We start from the raw sequence: 21658 nt of genomic DNA, 5'->3' as shown, positions 1-21658 counted from the left end.
CTTATCACTCTTTAGCGATAAACGTGAGTGCAGAGGCCAGTTTCTCTGCAGTCACAGATTTCCAACCTAGCAAGACAATTTGCCATTTTACCTTTTGTCCTACATACTTGGGTATGAAGACAGTTTAAGTAGAACATTCCTGCTCTTCCAGGGAAAATGCCTGCATTTTTCCATTTCAGCACCAAAGAGTAAATAATATCACATAGCGTATTAATTACAAGATATCTGATAATTTATAACACATCTTATAACTGCAGGATAGAAGCTATCCTCAAACCTGGTGGTACATGCTTTCAGGTTTTGGTATCTTCTGCCCAATGGGAGCGAAAAAAGAGACATTACATGAAAAACCTATGTATCTTTATCACCACGGTGTCACAATTATCAAAATTCCTACCTAACGATACTATGGAAGTGACCTCACAACATGACCAAGGTGATTTTAGGTTCCATTGGCCTCTGCACTGACAAGTAGATGGGGAAAGAGGTGAAATATTAAAGGGTAATTGTGTTGTGGAGTGCTTGCTTTGTTTTTTGAAGTGGCTTAAGTATCTAAATTAAAGCTACTTCCTGCTTCCCTGACATAAATTGATAAAGACTGTCCTTACAGTACAAGCTCACTGATTTTCTTTTCAAGGTTCCTTAGCTGTTTCATGAAATACCAACTATTGTCTTTAAAGATTCCAGATTAATACTATAACATCACTGACATTGAGGCCTATTGTAACAGTTTGGTTCAGGTACTTTATTAAAAAAAACTCACCAGAATTACTTACGAGGTCAAATATTCATAGTATTTACATTGACAATAAGATTAATAACTCACTGATATCAGAATATAGGAGGATTATAAAAGCCAAGACAATTTCAAGAAATATTTTCACCTTGCAGATTAAATATCTTAAAGCACTTAACATGATTTGAATTGACAGCATCCAACTATTTACTTTTCAGAAATATCTAATGCTCCAGAGTAGCTATGAGTAATATCTAATATTATTCAAATACGTATCCACATGTACTCACATTTTCAATTTTCTTATTAGTTACTGAGATAACCTTGACTTTGCAGATAAATATTAAGTTGTTTTAAAATGAAGAAAAAGTGCTAAAATACATTACGGATGATACTTCACATCTTTAAAAAAAAAGGGTAGAAGCAGTTTTTAATGAACAATTAAAATGATTTTAAAAAATCAAAATATTAAGCAAGTCATGTATTAAAGTATTTACAAAGTTTGAATTACTAAATAAGAGATCATTGTTGTTTAAAGTGACAGATATGATAATTTCTTACGAACTTGCTCTGGTCAAAGGATTGCCAAGTATGAGCTCAATGAAAAAGAGACACAAGCCATTTATTTTACGAAAGAACCTAATCACAATTCCACAGGTATACAGCAACACACACACAATGCTGGAGGCATTCAGCAGGTCAGCAGGGGAATAAAAGGTCAATGTTTCGAGCCGAGACCCTTCATCAGGATCTGATCCTAAAGACAATCCAGATCCACATGAAGGGTCTCAGACCGAAATGTCAACTGTTCATTGCCCTCCGTAGATGCTGCCTGACATGCTGACTTCCTCCAGCATTTTCTGTATGTTGCTCAAGGCTTTCAGTATCTGCAGCATCTCTTGCGTGGATAGATATACAAGTTACTTTAATGGTCAATACAAACATTTAAAATGCAAGTTTAGCTGTTGATGGACTAGAACAGTGGTCCTCAACCACCGGGCCGCAAAGAAACAATATGATTTGGCAATATGAAACGATATGAGTCAGCTGCACCTTTCCTCATTCCCTGTCACGCACTGTTGAACTTGAACACCCCTCCCCAGCCGGTCAGCAAGAATATTGTCAATATTAAACCGGTCAGCAGTGCAAAAAAGGTTGGGGACCCCAGGATTAGAAGATAACTGGTATCTTTTTTAAATTAATAGGCTCACTTTTCCTGTATCAACTCAGCTTACAGGGGAGCATAACCCTACTGCATGGATCCAAAAACTGGGTTTTGATCCTGACCCCAGGTGATGCTGTGTGGAGTTTGCAAGTTTTCCCTGTGGCAGTACATATTTTCCCAGATGCTCTAGTTATCTCCCTCATCCCAAAGACATACAGGTAGGTTAAATGTCTGCTGTAAATTGCCCATGTGTACGTAGGTGTTAATGGGAATATGAGAAAGAACAGATTACAGGGAGATAATTAGGACAGTGAGACTGATACAGGGCGCTGAGAACCTGCACAGGTCACAGAACACACACAAAATGCTGGAGGAACTCAGCAGGACAGGCAGCATCCATGGAAAATAGTACAGTTAATGTTTCAGGCTGAGACCCTGCACAGATCAAATGACCCCCTTCATTGTCTCATGGAAATATATTGCTATTATACATTTCAAAGAGAAAAACAAAATATTACATTATGAACCATACACTATTGTATTTGTATTTGTGCACAGCTCATCTAACTCACATCAGAACGATGTGAACATGTTTTTCCTCAAGTACATGGGACTAGGCAGATTAACGGTTCAGTACAATCTATATGGGCCGAAGGGCCTGCTTCTGTGTTATAGTGTTCTATGATTCTACAACCCTAACTGTTAATTAGGCTACATTGAAAAACAACTACTGCATATTGATGAAGTTAGCAGACAAAATAGCACACATTGCAAACAGTGTTGCCAATTAAAGTGAGTAGTTGGAATATCATACCTAATATTTGCAGAGGCTCCCAGCTAAAATTACTTCAATGTTCTTAGATAACAATATTATCATTAACAGATAGCACAATACTGCCAATGTATACAGACACTTACACACAACATTAATCTGGGAAGCATGCACTTTACTATTTTTCAGGTTGCCAAAGCTCCTCTCCTTGGTAACCTACATCTGCAACTGCCCCTATAAGACTCCACCAACACAGCTTCCTGAGATGTACACCCCTCTGATGTTTCTCCAGGTGCCTGCATTCACTTTGGGACACCACCCCAGACATTCTCTTTTCTTCCCCGTGTCATCAGACAGAAAATACAAAAGCATGAAAGCACTTTCTTGGTAGCTTTTACACTTTGTTCTGCATTGTTACTGTTTTACTTAATTTAAACTCAGTGTACAGTATAACGATTTGATCTGTAATTTTTTCCACTATATCTTGGTACATGTGACAATAGTAAATCCAAAACCAAGCACAAACATTCTGGATTTACTAGCTGCGACTATGACAACGGTGTCCTGAAGTAAGTACAGGAGCCCAAAGGAACATCAAGGGGTGCAAGGAAGCAAGTAGTTATTTTTCAATGTAGCCTAATTAACAACTAGGGTTGTAGAATCATAGAACACTATAGCACAGAAGTAGGCACTTTCATAATAGTTATCAACAAAGCAATTTATTTGGTGCACGTAATGAACAAAATCAGCACTGACACCTCATGCAGATAATAGGCCATCTTCATATAAAGCTATTGATGATTGCATCCTCCAAATCTTCATTTTCATTGTAACATTCAAGATGATTGTTGATACATTTAAATTCTTCATAGTTCTTAACTTGTTGAAGTAGAGAAATTATTCCATTTTTACTCCCATCCGTTTCTGGCATCCCGAAGCCTGGATGCTTGAAACCACAGTGAGCCAAACAGTTCAGAATTGTCTTACTGCTTATGTCTCGCCATCTATCAGTGATAAAAATCAATGCCTTTCAACCTAAACATATGCAACTGATACTATTTAAAAACTGTTCATTGCAAGTGTGGTGTAGCATCTAACGGCCACACAAATGCATATGATTGATGTTCGTTAAAACCTGTTCAGCAACAATCTCCTGCCCCAAATAAATGGCACGGTGTCCCAACCAAACAAAGGGAATCTTGGCAAATGTCTCAATTAAGTTGTCCCAAGTAAGCAGCTTCCCCGATTAACCGATGGCCCAATTAATCAGAACCCACTGTATGACCTTTGATCATCTGCTTCAATAACAATAGTACTTCAAAAGACAAAAAAGGTGGTGATAGGAAGAAAATGGCAGAGGGAGAAGGAATATTGGGAATGTGTAAATGCCAAAGGTTATTATATAGTAACAATCTAATGATTATTCAATAGCATTTTTGGCATCAACTCAACCATGTGAACTGATAGCTGTGACCAAAATAATTAGATGTGGTCCTCTCTACAATAGACTGGAAGCTATAGAATAAAAAAAACATTTCTCATTATGAAAGGAAAAGGATGGGTTCCTAAAGAAATAAAGTTTATATTAAATTAACTCTATGGTTAAGAAGCCATACGGCATATTGGCCTTCATCAATCGTGGAATTGAATTTAGGAGCCAAGAGGTAATGTTGCAGCTATATAGGACACTGGTCAGACCCCACTTGGAGGACTGTGCTCCGTTCTGGTCGCCTCACTACAGGAAGGATGTGGAAGCCATAGAAAGGGTGCAGAGGAGACTTACAAGGATGTTACCTGGATTGGGGAGCATGCCTTATGAGAATAGGTTGAGTGAACTCGGCCTTTTCTCCTTGGAGCGACGGTGGATGAGAGGTGACCTGATAGAGGTGTATAAGATGATGAGAGACATTGATCTTGAGGCTTTTTCCCAGGGCTGAAATGGTTGTCACAAGAGGACATAGGTTTAAGGTGCTGGGGAGCAGGTACAGAGGAGATGCCAGGGGTAAGTTTTTTACTCAGAGAGTGGTGAGTGCGTGGAATGGGCTGCCGGCAACGGTGGTGGAGATGGATACGATAGGGTCTTTTAAGAGACTTTTAGATAGGTACATGGAGCTTAGAAATTACTAGGCTTTTACTTATAGCCCTCTATTTTACTAAGGTAGGGACATGTTCGGCACAACTCTGTGGGCCGAAGGGCTTGTATTGTGCTGTAGGTTTTCTATGTTTCTATGTTTCTATTAAGTTCAATTTTAAGTGATAATCACTTAGGTACTCAATTTCTACCACATATTAACTCAAGCTTAGTTCAAATAAAATTAGGGATGAAGAACATAGATTTCACTTTCTGAGAATGTTTATTTATTATATTTCTTTTCTTTAACAACTATATATTTAATTGTTACAACCAAACTATGCAAGCAGAGATACAGAAAGAATGTTGCAATTGTGTTCACAGCTTGCAACAACTGTTCAAAAAGACATGAAGTACATCTGAATCTGTAAGTTTATCTAATGTTTCCGGAACACACAATGATTTCTTGGGAAATACCATGACTTCCAGTTGAAAATGCTGCCATTTCTCAAATGACTGTCATCGTTTGAGATTCCTGTAGAGATGTGGAAGGCTTGAATTTAACAACTACCATTTCCATTGATTTCTTGACAGAGATCCGTACTATTACTCCTCATGGTGTCTAATGGCAATGCACAAACTTGCTATGACTCCACAGCAATTACTCTGGAAATTACTCACTGAACCAAGTTACACTTGGAGCAGGCATGGTGAACCCATTATAACTGATTAGTAAGGACTATCTAAAAGTGAAATAATTAAATGCATTGAATTAAGTTTTAAAGTATTTAACTGTTTTAGCATGTCTTGAAGTATTGAAGTGTTTTAAATTTAAACATTTTCGTATTGTGTACAGTATATTTTTTTTGTTAGTCAATTTTGAGTGCTTCCATATGTCATGACCATGATGAAGGTTTGATCAGGTTTGAGAGCTGATTTAGCCAAAAGAATGTCCTGAAGAGCTGTCAAAGTTTCCTTCCACAATATTGTGTATAGGTCTCATTTCAGCCCACCCACACTAAAGAATAATGTAGAAATTATTGCCCTTCATACATTAAGCTCAGTACTTATTTCAAACCTAATGTTTTCTGAGCCTCACAATGATAAAAACAGGATTGAATGCAGTTTGCAGTGTTATTGTGCCCTCTGCTGATCAAACTTAAGAAGTATATTACTTTCAACATGTTACAAGAAAAAGTAAAATGCCCAGAATTAGAATTAATTTTAATTACTGTGCTAATCCCTGCTTTCTACCTAGAGAAAAATCAGAATACATTGGGAACACTAACTTCAAGGAATCATCAGTATGGATTTCATCCTCACTGCCTTAAAACAGAGCCTATAGAGTCCCCAGTTGCAGCTACCTCTGAGGACTATAGATGCCATATCCTTCACAGAAGCAAAGAAACGTACAGCACCGAAATAGACCTTTATGGACCATCTTCTTCTTACCAACTATGATCCCCAACTCTGTAACCTTTACTTGCAAGGCCTGCACCCCACTACTTTTTTCATATCCAAATACAGTGGATTCCAGTTAATTGGGACACATTGGAACCAGTACATTTTGGCTCAATTAAACTGCCGCCCAAGTTAGCCAAAGCTTCATGGAAATAGTTAAGAAGATATTTAAAAAAAACACAAACTACCATCTAATTGAGTAACAAATTAAGTATTTAAATGAAATACAGAACAAGCTAGAACAGCAATATTACTACAGTACTATAAAACTGTATTAGTTTTATAGTTTCATTCAGTGTACGCAATGAACAAGATCAGCACTGACACCTACAGCAGATAATGGACGGCCTTCATACAATGCTTTTGACGATTACATCCTCGAAATTTTCATTTTCATTGAAAATTAGTGACCACTTTGCAAAGCCAACAGGATATTTAGCAATCAATAGCATCAGAATTCTTCTTGGTAAAGGCTCCACATACCATTACTGTTCCCAAATCATCCAAGAGAAGATTTCTCTATAATTTACTATTAAATCAATTTCCACATTAGGCATGACTCCCAAGATAAGAACTTGATTAAATTTTACCAATAAAGCAACTACACGATCAGCATTCTGAAAGTTCTTCAGCAGAAACTATAATCAGTAAAGATGCTGGGAAATTTGTTAATCTACTGTGGAGAAAGCAATATAGCTAGCTGTCCACCAAAATTAAACAACCAATTTTGACATCTTTTATCCCATGGAGCATAAGTCTTATATCATAGAAGTTAAGCAAAATGGCAGCCTTTATTGTCAATGCTAGTATTTGCTTAATTATGTCTGCAGAGTTTGAAGGATGTGATAGCCTACATTTGCACTTTCTCTGGTAAATCAAATTCTCCTCGCATCCTTACGTAGTATCTTTCTCACTTGAACTATTTCTATTGCAGTACTGCTGTGAGGAAAGAGTTAATTCTGATTCTTCCTTTCTACATAGTAAAATAAAGTGGAAGTTTGAAGACAAAATGGTGTCAGGAAGAAATGTAATAATGGCCTTTTTTCTCTTTTTATTGACCAATGTTTTGTCTCTATTTTGAATGCACGTCATTAAGATAAAGATCAAGATCGAGCTCAAGATTTATTGTCATTCAACCATAGACGAACATCCATGAATACAGCCTGGGGCCAAGGAGCAAAACACAGTACCAACAGTCAGACACAACACAAGTCACAAACAAGATAGCAAGCACGTATAAGGTATCAGTAAAATATAGTAACAGAAAAAAGTAAATATGCCAAGATCCACCCCCCCCACCCCCGAGTCCATGAATGTTGCAGCAGTCTGCAGTTGAACACAACTCATCTTCTGAGCGAACACTGGGGGCAGCTTTGTCGCCAGGCCACACTGTCTTCACAAAATAATCTGCAGATGTTGGGGGGGTCAGAGCAACACTCACAACACTCACTCACCCAGTCCTGACGAAGGGTTCCGGCCCGAAACATTGACTGAGCGTTTCCACGGATGCTGCCCGACCTGCTAAGTTCCTCCTGCAAAACCGCAGCTTGTGGCCTAGTCCTCCCTACAACTGACGTCACGCAGCTCCCCTGTCATCTGCCCCTGCAGTCCGCCAATTGATCAGTGAATCAGAGTTGCAGCATTCCACATTGATTATGTTCTACAGGGTCTTGCGGCCACAAGAAAAGTGATTAAGACAATCACTTGCTGTTAGACTGCGCACCGCCTTCTCGCAGCACCTCCTCCAATGCAGGCAGCACAATCCAGACCAAGTGCAGTTGTTTCGGTTTCTCCAGCAACAAGCAATCCGCTGATGGGGCAGACCTGCAGCACTCTAAGTTTTTAATGTCCAGTAGAGTCTTGCAATTGTAAAAAAAAAGGTTTAAAAAAAGACAATAAAACCTTTGACTGACCCTGTAGAAGCCTCTGCGATTGAATGTGCCGTCATCCTACCAGAGGATGAAATACTGGTGAATAATGTTTTCCTCCCTGTAGATCTGTTATCTTTTTTTCTTTTACATAATGCACATATTGTCTGGGCCGAAGATCATAAAAGGTAAGGGGTTGCACCAAGGGATGGAAAAAGTATTGAGGTGATAATTGTTATGCTTTGCAAGGAGCTTACAGGTATAAAATGGGGAACTTTCTTTGTGCAGAGGGAGTTTTAGAGCTAGGCTACGTCACAACCGGTGCTAGTGCTAAGAAGACAAGGACAAGTACACTGAGAGCGCTAGAGTACATCGAGTGAGAGAGTGAGAGAAGGCTGCTTGTAAGCTTGCCAGATCTGTAGCTCCTCTCTGGCACTGCAAAGATCGGCTTGTTAAAAGGATAAGTATGATTTTGATTTCTGTATTGCTACTACTGTGGACTTCTGACTTACTTTCTGTATTGCATTTGTGCTAACAGTGTTTTATTGTGGCCCTGAATACACGTGCAGTGTCTCCGTTGTTTGCAAATCCATGTACGAATACTCCGAGCTGAATCAGAAAATTACACATTACGAACATTAAAATAATTTTCGTTACAAAAGTGGTATAGTCAGCAGGATTCAGCATATTGGGTGCTGGCCAGACTGCTAATTAAGGCAACACACATCAAAGTTGCTGGTGAACGCAGCAGGCCAGGCAGCATCTGTAGGAAGAGGTGCGGTTGACGTTTCAGGCCGAGACCCTTCGTCAGGGTCTCGGCCTGAAACGTCGACTGCACCTCTTCCTACAGATGCTGCCTGGCCTGCTGCGTTCACCATCAACTTTGATATGTGTTGCTTGAATTTCCAGCATCTGCAGAATTCCTGTTGTTTGCTGCTAATTAAGGTACAGCTTCCCAGATTGGAGCAGAGCAAGGGGATGGCCTGTTGAGTTATGCTGTATGCTTTGAAAACTGTATTTGATATGTATAGGGCAGCAGAGCAAAGATTGCCTGCCACTAATGACAATCATAAAGCAGCAAAATATTACTTTAGCCGAAACAGCGAGGTCGCCCCATGAACGAGCAAAGGCAAAACTCAGCAAACTACCCTGTTGTGGAAAGTGCTTAGAGCACAGTAGGAACACTGGATGAAGATGAGTGATCAGCGTCCAGCTCTAACCAAAATGAAATGATTATAGGTTAGGAACTCAACAGTTAGGATGGTGATATCTGGTATGACACTGATACCTGGTGTGGTAATGGTCCTGAGGATCTCCCAATGAGATGTGAGTAGAATATTACATGCAAGAGCCCAGCAGTACATGCTCACCCAGTAACAGTGCATAGCCATAAGACTACGAGGAAACAAGAGCAAAGACTGACTAGGGCATATAAGACTGAGGAAAAGGGGACCATTTGAGATGTATAGAGTTGCAAGAAAAAATTTGTGAACACTTTGTAATTACCTGGTTTTCTGTATTAATTACTCATAAATTGTGGTCTGATTTTCATCTAAGTCACAATAACAGATTAACACTTTCTGCCTAAACTAATAACACACAAGCAATTGTACTTTTCGTGTCTTTATTGAACACATTGCTTAATCATTTACAGCCACTAGAAAAAATGTGAACCCTTGCATTTAATAATTGGTAGAACCTCCTGCAGCAGCAACAATCTCCACAAAATGTTCCCTGTATTTGCAGATCAGACTTCCACAATGGCAAGGAGGAACTTTAGACCATTTTCAATATTTCTGAGATACATTACTTGAACAGCCCTCTTCAGGTCATGCCACAGCATTTCAATTGGTTTAAGGTATGGACTCTGACTTGGCCATTCCAAAACACATTTTTTCCTCTTTTCAAACTATTCTGTTGTTGATTTACTCTTGGGTTTCGAATCATTGTCTTGCTGCAACATCCAATTTCTATTAAGCTTCAGGTGATACATCGCTATCCTGAGGCAGCAAAGCAGCCCCGAACCACGATGCTTCTTCCATCATGCTTCACAGATGGGAGAGGTTTTGGTGTTGGTGTGCAGTGTCCCTTTTCCTCCAAACATAGCGATGTGCATTTTGCCAAAAAATTCAACTTCTGTCTCATATGTCCACAGAACATTATCTCCAAAGTGTTGTGAAACTTGAGCCACACAGTAATTTTTTTTGGAGAGCAGTGGTTTCCTCCATGGCGTCCTTTCGTGAACACTATTCTTGTTCAGTGTTTTTCTGATCATGGACACATGAACAGAGCCTTTAGCAAGTTCTGGAGATTTCTGCAGATCTTCTGCTATTACCCTTAGGCTCTTTGTCACCTCCTTCAGCAATGCACATTGTGCTCTTGGTGTGATCTTTGCAGGACGCTCACTGCTAGGGAGAATAGCAACAGTACTGAATTTCCTCCATTTATAAACTATTTCTCTTACTGTGGATTGATCGAACTCAGGTCTTTAGAAATGCCTTTGTAGCCTTTTCCAGCTTCATGCATTCTACAATTCTTCTTCTAAGGTCCTCCGAAAGTTGTTTTGATTGAGCTATGGTGCACATAAACAGATCTTTCTTGAGAAGAGCAGGCTCTGTCAGTAACCTGATTTAGTGTGTCTTTTTTATAGGGCAGGGCACCTTTACAACCCACACTTCCGATCTCATCTCATTGATTGGAACACCCGACTCCAAATAGCTTCAGAAGGCATTACCACAGAGGTTCACATACTTTTTTGAACCTAGACTGTGATTGTTTAAATGGTGCACTCAGTATTGACAAGAAACACAATTGTTTGTGTGTTACTAGTTTACACAGATTGCATTTGGCTATTATTGTGGCTTAAATGAGGATCAGACCACATTTTGAGTAAATAATGCAGAACAGCAGGTTATTGAAATGGATTCACAAACTTTATCTTGCAACTGTACACACAGAGAAGTGGTGAATATCTCATTGTATGGTTAGTTCAATTGTAGGACATAGGTGCTAGCATAGCGCATTTGGTCATGGAGGAGGCTAATAATTTGCTCACTCTCCCTGCATAAAGTGGTATTAATACTCAGATGCTGAATGACAATACAAATTTATTTCTGTGAGTCCAATGTGGTATTAAGGATTTATCCCTCTGTGGTAGACTGGAGACAGCAGGGTAGACCTTGGCACAATGTAGACAAGGAAACCGCGATGCTTCAAGCTACAGTTGTACATACAGGCATTTTCCGCCAAATGGGATGGAATATTCCAGCTGAACTAGGGGAATGAGAACAGGGTGGCTCAATATACGCCCTCACATTTAAGGGGAAATCTGGTGTGCCTCTTAGGAACACAAGTGGGTGAAGCAGAAGAGAGGACAGAGGTATTAAGGCAGATTGACAAGGGGAAAATGAAAGTTAGGGTTTTGAAGTTGAAGGAAGGCACACGAAGTGCTCAGGGCAATGCTGGCAGTAGCCCCTAGCTAACCTGCAAGAAAATGTTTCAAGCCAGCCCAAATAACTGTTAAAGGCAGGAGTGGATAAAGCGAGGATTGACAGTATGCCCGCAAGAGACATGCACATCTCATGGAAATATTACTGTGGTAATATGAAAGCTGCGCTTACTGCCCCTCTGTGAATGGGCTGGGGTGCAGAGAATGATGGACAGCAAGGGCATGAGGATTCATCTGGAGTGGCCCAATTCCCTTCAAGAGCTCACAAAGGGTTGGGCGTCAGGGACTCTGAGCAGTCAGAATAATGAAGCCTCTCTGACAGAGTCCCGAGACCTTAAATAACTATTTACCTTGTGGCGGGGAGGTGGAAACAAATAAAATCTTAATGCTTTATTGGACATGGGAGCCGAATGTTCCCCTAGTCAGCATCAGGGGCCTCTGGTGCAAGTAAAGGACTTAGGAGAAATATAAAAAAAGCACAGGAAATAACTGTTTGATTGGCCTACTGGGGAAGGTCTGCCAATGGAAGCAGAGTACTAACAGCTGTTTTACCTGAAGATGAAATGAATGTGCTGCAGGGACAGACAGTGCATACTAAATTGGAAAAGTTCACATTTGGTATTGTCAAGTTGGCAACTGTCAAGTAAGACTTACATGCCTGTGGATAGATACTCTAGGTGATGCTGCTCTATGCAATTAGTGGAAGAGCAAGACATACAAATTCTTGACCACAGATTCCTCTAAGCTTGCTTGTTTAAATAAAGTGCCAGAATATCTCAACTTTATCTACTGAAACAGATCTATTCAGGATTATTTTAGAATGCAGAGAAGGGAGGAGGTTAGGGAGGGCAAATAGGGAAGAAAGATATTTGAAAGGTAAACAGAGGACTGGTAGCTTTATAGATATTGGGAAGTTTGCAGTAGTCTCAATTTTGCAAAAGTACTTTTAAAAAGACAAAACAGGTATACATCTCAGAAATCACTCAGTTATTTGTGGATGCCACATTTGTGCAACATTGTTAAATGAAGCTTTCAAATCTGTAACTGTATAAAAAGCATAGATAAATAATTTACAACTGAAGGTTAAGAAGTGTAGGTGTTGCAGTATCAGCAACTTCAACTCTTAAAAAAATTCTATATTACTGAATAAAGATTATCCCACTGTGGAGTGCGCAGTGATTTCTGCATTTTCCTACATTACAAAAATGACTACTTTAGAAATACTTTGCCTGTTAAACATTTTGAGGTGTTGTAAGGCATCTAAGGCAATACATAAACTTTATTTCCTTCTTCACTATATGAACTGAAGAAATGGGCCAGGAAGTGCATTAGTGTTGTTAACTTTGGATGCAGACAAAACATAACTTCTTGAATATGAACTTTTATGTGTAATGAGACAAGTTTAGCTTAATCAGCAAGACTTAGTACAGTTTCTTACCTAAAAAGCTCCCGTATTTCTTTTACTTTAGCCTGGAAAGGAATATTTCGAATGAGAATTTTGGAGGCCTTCTGATCCTTTTCAATTTGGAGCTTTCTTGCTGGATTCACAGATCTGTATATGCAAGAAGAATTTGATCAGTTCCCAATACTGCTAAAATGTGGATATTTTACATAAAAATGGGAATTGAAGAACAGTTATAATTAATATATGGCAATAGCTACACAATTTCCTAATGTGTACATATGGATAAATGTCACCACTGACTCATTATTCATGGAATTATTTTAACTCATCTAGCATGGGATTCAATATGCTGCAAAGGGAAGAACTTAGCCTGCTGCAACAGATCAAGAAAATACAAAATACTTTGAACTTGTCAACTATTTATGACTGATTTTATCAACTGGGAAAGGTACAGTTGTTAGTTGCCCAAATGCAAATTGTGACTTTAAACAGCTGCAAAGACAATGCAATTTCTTTATTTATTTTCCTTCCTTGTAGATTACTTGATTTTTTGCTTTTATGTAAAACTTTAACATTTGTAACCTAGCTATGTTAAACCTTTGTCACATCTAAAATGCAATGAACGTGGATTTCTGGTGTTAAGATATCCAAGCGCCATGCTGGTTTACACAAACTGCAGTGCAAAAGAAACTGGTGCATGCTGAAGGGAGGTTTTATCAGTATTTAAGTTCACCGTTGCTACAGTATAATTTGCTATGAACAGAGTTCATTTACATCACCAGCCCATGTAAGAAACCTGCATGCTACTCTGATTATTTTTGAAATTGACATCATTATACTCGCTAAGACATTTTAATACAACATCAGCACAAATTATAATGCATGTAGTATCAACATAGCTATATACTGGTTTATGTGTTATGTCAATTCACGTTATCTTTATAGCTTAACTGGAGTTACGTACATTATTTTTTAATTCAGGAAAACTTGATAAAAGTGATATATCGTGGATTGCAACATGTTTTGTTACATGAGATGTGCAATGGACAATGTAGCCTTCAAAGGTATAACCGTGATAAACACTTGACAAGGGTAAGAAATAATTCCCTGTTGATTTCTTTATTGAAATATTATTGATGAGCCAATGGCACAGTAATTTATAGTGACACATCATAAATGAGGTCTATTTTCCAATCATTAGAGATATTTATCAGGAGCGCTGTGTACATAGCACCTTTAGCACTGTCAGTAATCCCTCCCGTTTGTCCAATAATCTCTTTGACCCCCCCCCCCCCAGTATCATAGGGACCACTGCATTAGGATAAGAATTGTGAGGATGGGAAACAGCTTCTTCCCCCATTCCACAGGACTACTGAACTCCCTGCCACACCCAGCTCATGTATAAAGTATCCAGTTATATTATATTGTTCACTTTTTAACCTGTATCATTCATACACTTATTTGTTAATTTATTTGTGGTAATATTACTTTATGTGTTATGTGTGAGTTATATGTGCTGTGTTGTGCACTTTGGTCTGAAGGAACGTTATCTCTTTTGGTGGTATACATATCTACGGTTGAATGACAACAAATTTGAACTTGCACTCAGATCCTTGAAACAGGAGCAATGAATTGACTACTTATATATTTAAGCATCCATGGTTAAATGCAGTAATGTATTGATAATTGAAACAAGCCAGTTTTCTCATCTCTAGTGCGTTCAGCTTGATATCATAACATGGCTTTAAAGACTTCTTACTGGTATCACCAAGGAAACGATGCAAATTAGTCACATTTATGCAATGCAACGGCTGTTGATCAGAACGTCAAGTCAGTCAAATTCAAATAGTCTTTTCTATCAGAAACTTCCTAATTTGTTGGAAGCTTAGTTTGACAATGGAAAAGTCATGTTTCTTCGATGTCCAGTGAGGGAACAAATATAACCTTCTGCAGAACTAGTGTTGCTCTTACATGAGGAATACAAATTTAGCAGCCTATTGTGAAAATAGTTTTCAAAATTGCATTTTATTATTAAAGTAAAATACTTTCACCGAAAAATATATTTAAACCACATATTCAAAAAATTATGGAGTAGTGGTTAAATGAGCAACGGGAATAGATTCATGTAACATGAATTTCATCTGTGAATGCACACTTATGATACATGACTGTATCCATGGAGTTAAATGGAGATTGTTGAGGCTGTGCTAGTGCTTCAGGTGAGGGCCCAGTCAGATGAGAAAGGGCACCTTACTGCATGAGTACAGCCTACAACTCTAACAATACAACTACAGCACAATACTAAACTTCAACCAAACTCTAACTCCCTCTATCTTTCCAAGACACTTTTGAAAAGATAGTACCATGAAAATGAATTACGTTTCATTTAAATTAAAGACACGTGGTCAGTGCTGTGGGAGGGTTTAATCAGATACAACAAGTTAGCTGGTTCATTTTTCACACTTACTCTTTTGGGGCTCAGGTGATAGAATTCTTACGGCAAATGTAATGCAAGGACTGGAAGCTATGAAAGGTGTGTTTGAGCACTTAGTATCAGACCTGTTCTTTCTGTTAATTAGACAATCTCCCAATTACACTAATGAACATACAAATTGTCAAAAGGATCCAAAATATTCTCCTTCTGGATTGGAAGCCTCAACAGTCAGTGCTCTATCTCCCACCTTTCGGATTAGTTCAACAGCTTGTTTTCCTAAGTAGCTTAAAAACCTTTAAAATTAATGCCCATTCTAAGAAAGTAGTAGGAAAAAAATAAAACAGTTAAAACAAGAATAAATGCTACAAGGTCTAACTTAAGTGCATTAAAATTGTTTCAACTGCTGTGCAGTGAATTGCATATCAATTTAAAGAACAAAGATTAATTTTTGCTCAGTATAGCAACAACCACCTGATACTATTGTAAAACTTCAATAATTCAGAAACCCTGAAGGCCCAACATTTGGCACACCCACTAGCAATCCGGAATGAGAGCTGGGGACGGAAGGCATGTGAGGATTGAAAGTAAATCTGGAATTCCAGAGTGGAGCTGGGACCAAGGTCAGAGGTTTGGGGGCTGGATGTGCACCCAGAATGGGGTTGGATTGAAGAATACCTAGGAGCAGTAACTTAAAATAGGTAGATAAGACATAAAATACAAGAGTCAAGTTGTCACATTGCAGCTATATATAATTTTTGTTAGGTTGCATTTGGAGTGCCATGTGTAGTTCTGGTCACCCCATTAAAGGACAAATGTGCGGCTTTGGAAAGAAGAAGGAAGAGGTTCGCCAGGGTAAGAGTATTAGCTATGAGCAGAAATTGGGAAAACTCAGGTTGTTTCCTTAGGAGCATCAGATGAAGACTGATAAGAGGTTTAAAAATTATGAAAGGCATCAATAGGGCATAGACAGTCTTTTTCCTTAAATAGAAATTTCAAATACTAGGGGGCATGATTATAAAGTGAGAGTGGGAAAGTTTAAAGATGCAGTGTAGGTTTTTCGTTTTTTATGCACACAATATTCCCAAAACAAATTTTTCACCATGCATAAACACTGCAAACCTATGTTTGAAACCCAGTCTAAGTAAAGCTAGAATGTCCATTCTGTTTCATTCATACACACTGATCAACACTGAATGACACAAACTATTTTGACATTAATCCTTTGCACTGAATGACACCAAAATGCTTTCAAGGTTGAAGTAAAAACAGAATATAAAAATACTTACTTTGTAGCTCTGTCTGATATCTTCAACTCCAGTTGGTGATCATCCAACATAGTATGCTAGGGTTTGAAAAATAAAAGGTAAATACCATAAGCATTAGAGTTAAATAAAACATTTAAGTAGCTGAGAGATACCGTGAAAACTCTGCACTGAAATTTTAAGAATTGGTCAAATGGGAAAGATAAAGAGACAATGAAATACGGACAAATTTAAAGTACAGCTCAGAAATCATATTAAGCATTACAGTGTCATGGTTTGGTTATTGTATGCTAACATTTCAGTATACTAAGTACACTAGTTCAGCATAGTCTCCTCAGCATTCAACATATTCTTCTGTAATACATTACTTTCTGGGTCAGAGCACAAACTGAAAAGCTGAATTATTACTTGCACATGGAGATAAGGCAACCTTTAAACTAAATGACAGCTTACAGACTGAAAAGCAGTTTAAAAATAAAGCTAAGGAGGATGTACTTAGTTTTGTGAATGAAACGTTTATAAAATTCAATACTACTACTCAAGCAACATTTGTTTCTGAGTACATCGGTTTGGCCCATCCTTCCTCTTCCCCCCACCATTCAATCAAATGAACTACTGTCAGAAGATAAAATCAGATAAGATGACCATTTGCAATTATTATTTTAGCATGAATACTCAATTTGTCATTTTACTTTGCTGCTGCATTCAATGCAGAATCCCGAGATGGAGCTCCTTCATCCCAGATTTTCTAACATTTACAACGACGGAATCTTTTCTTGCATCAACTGATTTCAGCTGGGATTTTAGATGAAGATAAGAACAAATACACTTCGCTGAAAGTTTATTTCAGATTTGTTTAACACATTTAGTTTTTTTTAAATGCTTTCAGCCACTTGAAAAATTTTTAATCATAAAAATAAATTGTAGTTGAAGTGTCTGTGACTGTTTTTTACATTTGAAAACTACAGAAGGTGGAGGCAAGGCTTTGAGAGCTGTCCAAGCTCTTGTAGCACTTGAAGGTTAGCATTCCTTTAATATCACCACTGAAGGTCATGTTGTGCTATCACCACTGAAGGTCATGTTGTGCCTTACACCACCCTGTTGGAGTCCAGGCTGCTTCATTCAGGCAGGATAGGTTCTCTGCATGACATATGTCTTGTGATAATAAACCTGATACTGAAGTATGGGTTCAGGGTGATCAAGGCTGACAATAGGCCATGATTATGACATGTTTTACACATCCATTATCCCAAAGTATTCAGGAATGCTGAAGCACACGTGAATATGCTTCCATGGATGTTCTCCAATAACAAAGTGCACATTCTTGTTCTCCAATCCCTTGACTCTGAATTTGTAAACCGTTTCATCTCCAAGATTTTAGGAATGTGTGGGTTGATTGTAACCATGTTCATGCCAGAAAACGTTTAACAGTGCTCCAGTAGGTTTTACCCATGACTACAGCCCCATATTTATGTTGCTGTTTTACAAAAATATGCTATATAACTGTCAATTATGTTATATAACAATCACACTATTCTTCTTCTCTACTAAATTTTAAATCAGTCACTAAACATTTGATAACCTTTCTCCTTTTCAAGTTATAAGAACAGATCACTGCGTCATTAATGCTGTTTCTGAAATTTTGCAATGTGCAACTTTACCAATGTTTTTCCTGCATTACATATGTGACTACCCTTTAACATTACTGCACTGGTTTTGAAGAATTTTATGATACCTTGAGGATATGAAATGTACTATATAAATGCAAGTTCTCCCTTGCTTAGTGAAAGTTTAATACAATAATCAATTCCATCTGGAAAGGAACAATAGCTGAATCGGTACTCACTATCAAGCAACAACACTTGTATATTCACTATTTAAGCAGTTGTACAAACAAAGCAAAAATTCTTAAGCTGTTAAATTTGGAACAAACCACAGATAATTATGAAATACCATTCTTAGCTCACCCATAGAGGAAAGATGAATTTGTGCCACTTAATAATACCTTTCTCAAATCAAGCTTGTAATATCACAGATAATGTATATACTCACACTATGTATGGATTTTTGGTACAATTATTTCTACTTACCTGAACATGCATTCTCAATACTGAAGGCCATATAATAACAGAGTGGTGTAGAACTTGATTATTTGTTTTAACAGCACACTTTTAGGAATTGTATCATTTGCTTAAACACCATCTCACATTTTGAATTTTCTCAGCAAAGGTTGTTGCCAGTTAGGCTAGAACTAATAATTATACCAATTTGAAGTAGAATTTCAAATCTGAATTTATTTCCATGGCACCAAACCCCAACTCAAAAATCTAATCTCTATGACTAAGGGAAATAATATATATTTGAAAGAACACTCCACGAACTCCTTGCACGTCTGGTTACCTGTAGCAGTTTTAAAGCTTTATTGGCATGTTCTGGTTTTGCATATTCCACAAAGCCATATCCCATTGACAAAAGAGATCCTGTAAAACAAACACCAGAAATTCAGATACAGCCCATCAACTTACAAGATTGTTCACAACCACAAGGCAGTTTTCTCAATATCTCCATCATCAAGGTTTCCATACTGTATAGAAGCCATAGAATACAATCAAAGTCGGAGGAAGAAATGCTCAAGCTAGCTGGTCTTCCCTCAGCTAAAAGTCACTTACACACTGCAGTTCAAAAAAAGTTCGTTTTTCAGAAGAAATGACTATAGATGTATCACAACATTAGAATAACCCAAATTAATTGTTGTTTAAATTGTGAACTGTTGGGAAATGCTTGCTAAAGACAAAATAATCATACTTTTTGTCAAGCCATTGGATAACCCACCCTAATATTTTAAAAACTTTCTAGCATTAAAATCAATTACAGTATTTCTAACAGCAGCAATTTACAGTAGGACTGCACATGCACACCACACTTATGAAATGGGAATTTAAGTAATTATTTTATATAACAAACTCTGACATTAAGTAGACATTAAGCAATAAGGGACACGATCTCTTTTTAACCTGGCTTTAACTTGAAGTAAAATGCTTTTAAGTATGATATTACCAAATCATCTGTTTTTAAACCAAACCATAGCAAATACTTTTAAAACACATTAATGCCACTTAATTTTCTAAACAAAAGAATTAAGAAAAAAAAACTATTGTTTTACATTTCCTCAAATATTTTAGAGGCTCATTGGCAAAATTACATATTACCAAATCATGATATTTAGACAAATTATAAGCTATAAATAGAAATATCTGTACACACTGAATTACTTCATAGTGAGTTCTACATTGATAACTGAAAAACAAAGTAAATCTTCACCTGTCCTGCTCTTCTTCTTTGAAATAGTGCAATTTTTTAATGATCCACATTTGCTAAATACCTTGAAAGGAAACATTAAATAATGATGAACAATAATTAAAAATCATAAAATTGTTATAAACCCATTAAATAAGTTCGATTGATGCAAACATAAATGTAAACAGGCTCACTACATTACATGTGCGGAACTACGCATTTGGCAGGTAAGCACCATGTATGCTGTAGTGAATGAATCACCAAGTATTGCCCACCCTGGAATCTCTTTGACCCCCTACCATCAGGCAGGAGGCACCGTAGCTTCAGGACAAGGACTGTTAGGATGGAGAACACTTTCTTCCTCCAGGACATGAGACTACAGAACTCCCTGCCATCACTCAGGTCTCATCACTTACGAAGTACCTATAGCGTTATACTGTCATAAATGTACCTCATGTTAAATGCCAATCTTCTGGAATAGATTTTATTTGTGGTAATATTACTTTGTGTTATGCGTGAGTGATATGTACTGTGCTGCACACCTTGCTCCAGAGGAACTTTGCTTCGTTTAGTGGCATACATGTATATGGTTTGAATGACAACAAACTTGAACAAACAATGCAAAGCCTTTCCATTATCAAAATGGCACAAGGAGGAAGTATAAAGTACTCTAACTTGCCTAGATAAATGTAAACCAAGCAAAATTCAAAAAGCTTAACACTTTTTAGGACAAAGCAATCCTTTTACAGGCAACTCAATTTATGCACCTCTTAAATTTTCATAACCACTTCCACTTTGTGCATCATCTACAAAATGCTCTTCAATTACTTACCGAAACTATTCCAAACAATACCTCATATCAGTAGCTGCTATCAAAATAGAAACAAGGTAACACTACCATCACCTGTGAATTCCCCTTGAAGGCTTACACATCCTAACTTGTCATTCATTTGTCATTACAGATTCTAGATCCTGGAATACCTAACACAACTACAATGCTAGTAAGACTTGTACTTCAAGGGAATTAGGAATGGGCAATAAATGCTGCCATTGCCATCTATGTTCATATCCTATAAAATGAAATTAAAAGGTCTGTGGTTTGGCAAACATAGAAAAAGCAACGTGTCAAAGTGATGAAATCAAATCATTTAATTCTCCATTATTTTATTTTCCTGCCTAACCTGAATTATTTGTGGTTCTGAAACTTTAGTTCCTCTGATTTTATTGATCCATTTCTCATCTGCATCAAGAAATATCATTTTTTTTTGCTCATTTGTAAAAGGAATGTATTAATAAGTGTCAAAAGAGAGTTAACACAATTTAAAACAAATATGAGCCACTGAATTTGTTTATCTATAAGAAATGTGCAGAAACCTATCTTTTAAATACTATCATTGTATCAAACAAGAACCATAAGATAGATACAGGAGGTGTCCCCTTTAACCTACGAGCAACTTTCCACCCACGGAATGCTTTCATTGTGACTGACTTCAGTGGCTCCTAGAAATCACCTGCCCAAAGTTGGTTCATCAGAAGAAAGAGCTTTTTTATTTGAAGGGTCCAGTATGGAGGAGATTTGAGTTCTGCAAAATCATGGTGCATAACATGCTTGGTGGCTCCACAAAGTCCTAGTATGTGACACGGTTTATTGTCTGACTGGGAGAGTACCAGATACACCAAGAAGATCAAGGCCCGAGAGAAAAATAATGAACACAGGAAACGGCAAGATCTAAGAGAAT

General features: G+C 37.7%; 1 protein-coding gene across 1 annotated transcript in view; it reads right to left on the bottom strand.

Annotated features, from left to right (window-relative positions):
* Nucleotides 1-21658, bottom strand: part of rbm19 (RNA binding motif protein 19) — a 265310-nt gene that overhangs the window by 166309 nt on the left and 77343 nt on the right. Inside the window, exons 18-21 of the mRNA XM_072247529.1 lie at nucleotides 19944-20004; nucleotides 19023-19102; nucleotides 16647-16702; nucleotides 12960-13073 (exon numbers count right to left, since the gene is read on the bottom strand). Coding sequence (XP_072103630.1) covers nucleotides 12960-13073; nucleotides 16647-16702; nucleotides 19023-19102; nucleotides 19944-20004 — 311 coding nt within the window. The remainder of the gene's footprint in view (nucleotides 1-12959; nucleotides 13074-16646; nucleotides 16703-19022; nucleotides 19103-19943; nucleotides 20005-21658) is intronic.

The sequence above is a fragment of the Mobula birostris genome, chromosome 31 (genome assembly GCF_030028105.1).
Source record: "Mobula birostris isolate sMobBir1 chromosome 31, sMobBir1.hap1, whole genome shotgun sequence".
Lineage (NCBI taxonomy): Eukaryota > Metazoa > Chordata > Chondrichthyes > Myliobatiformes > Myliobatidae > Mobula > Mobula birostris.
This window is presented reverse-complemented; position numbering and strand designations above follow the sequence as displayed.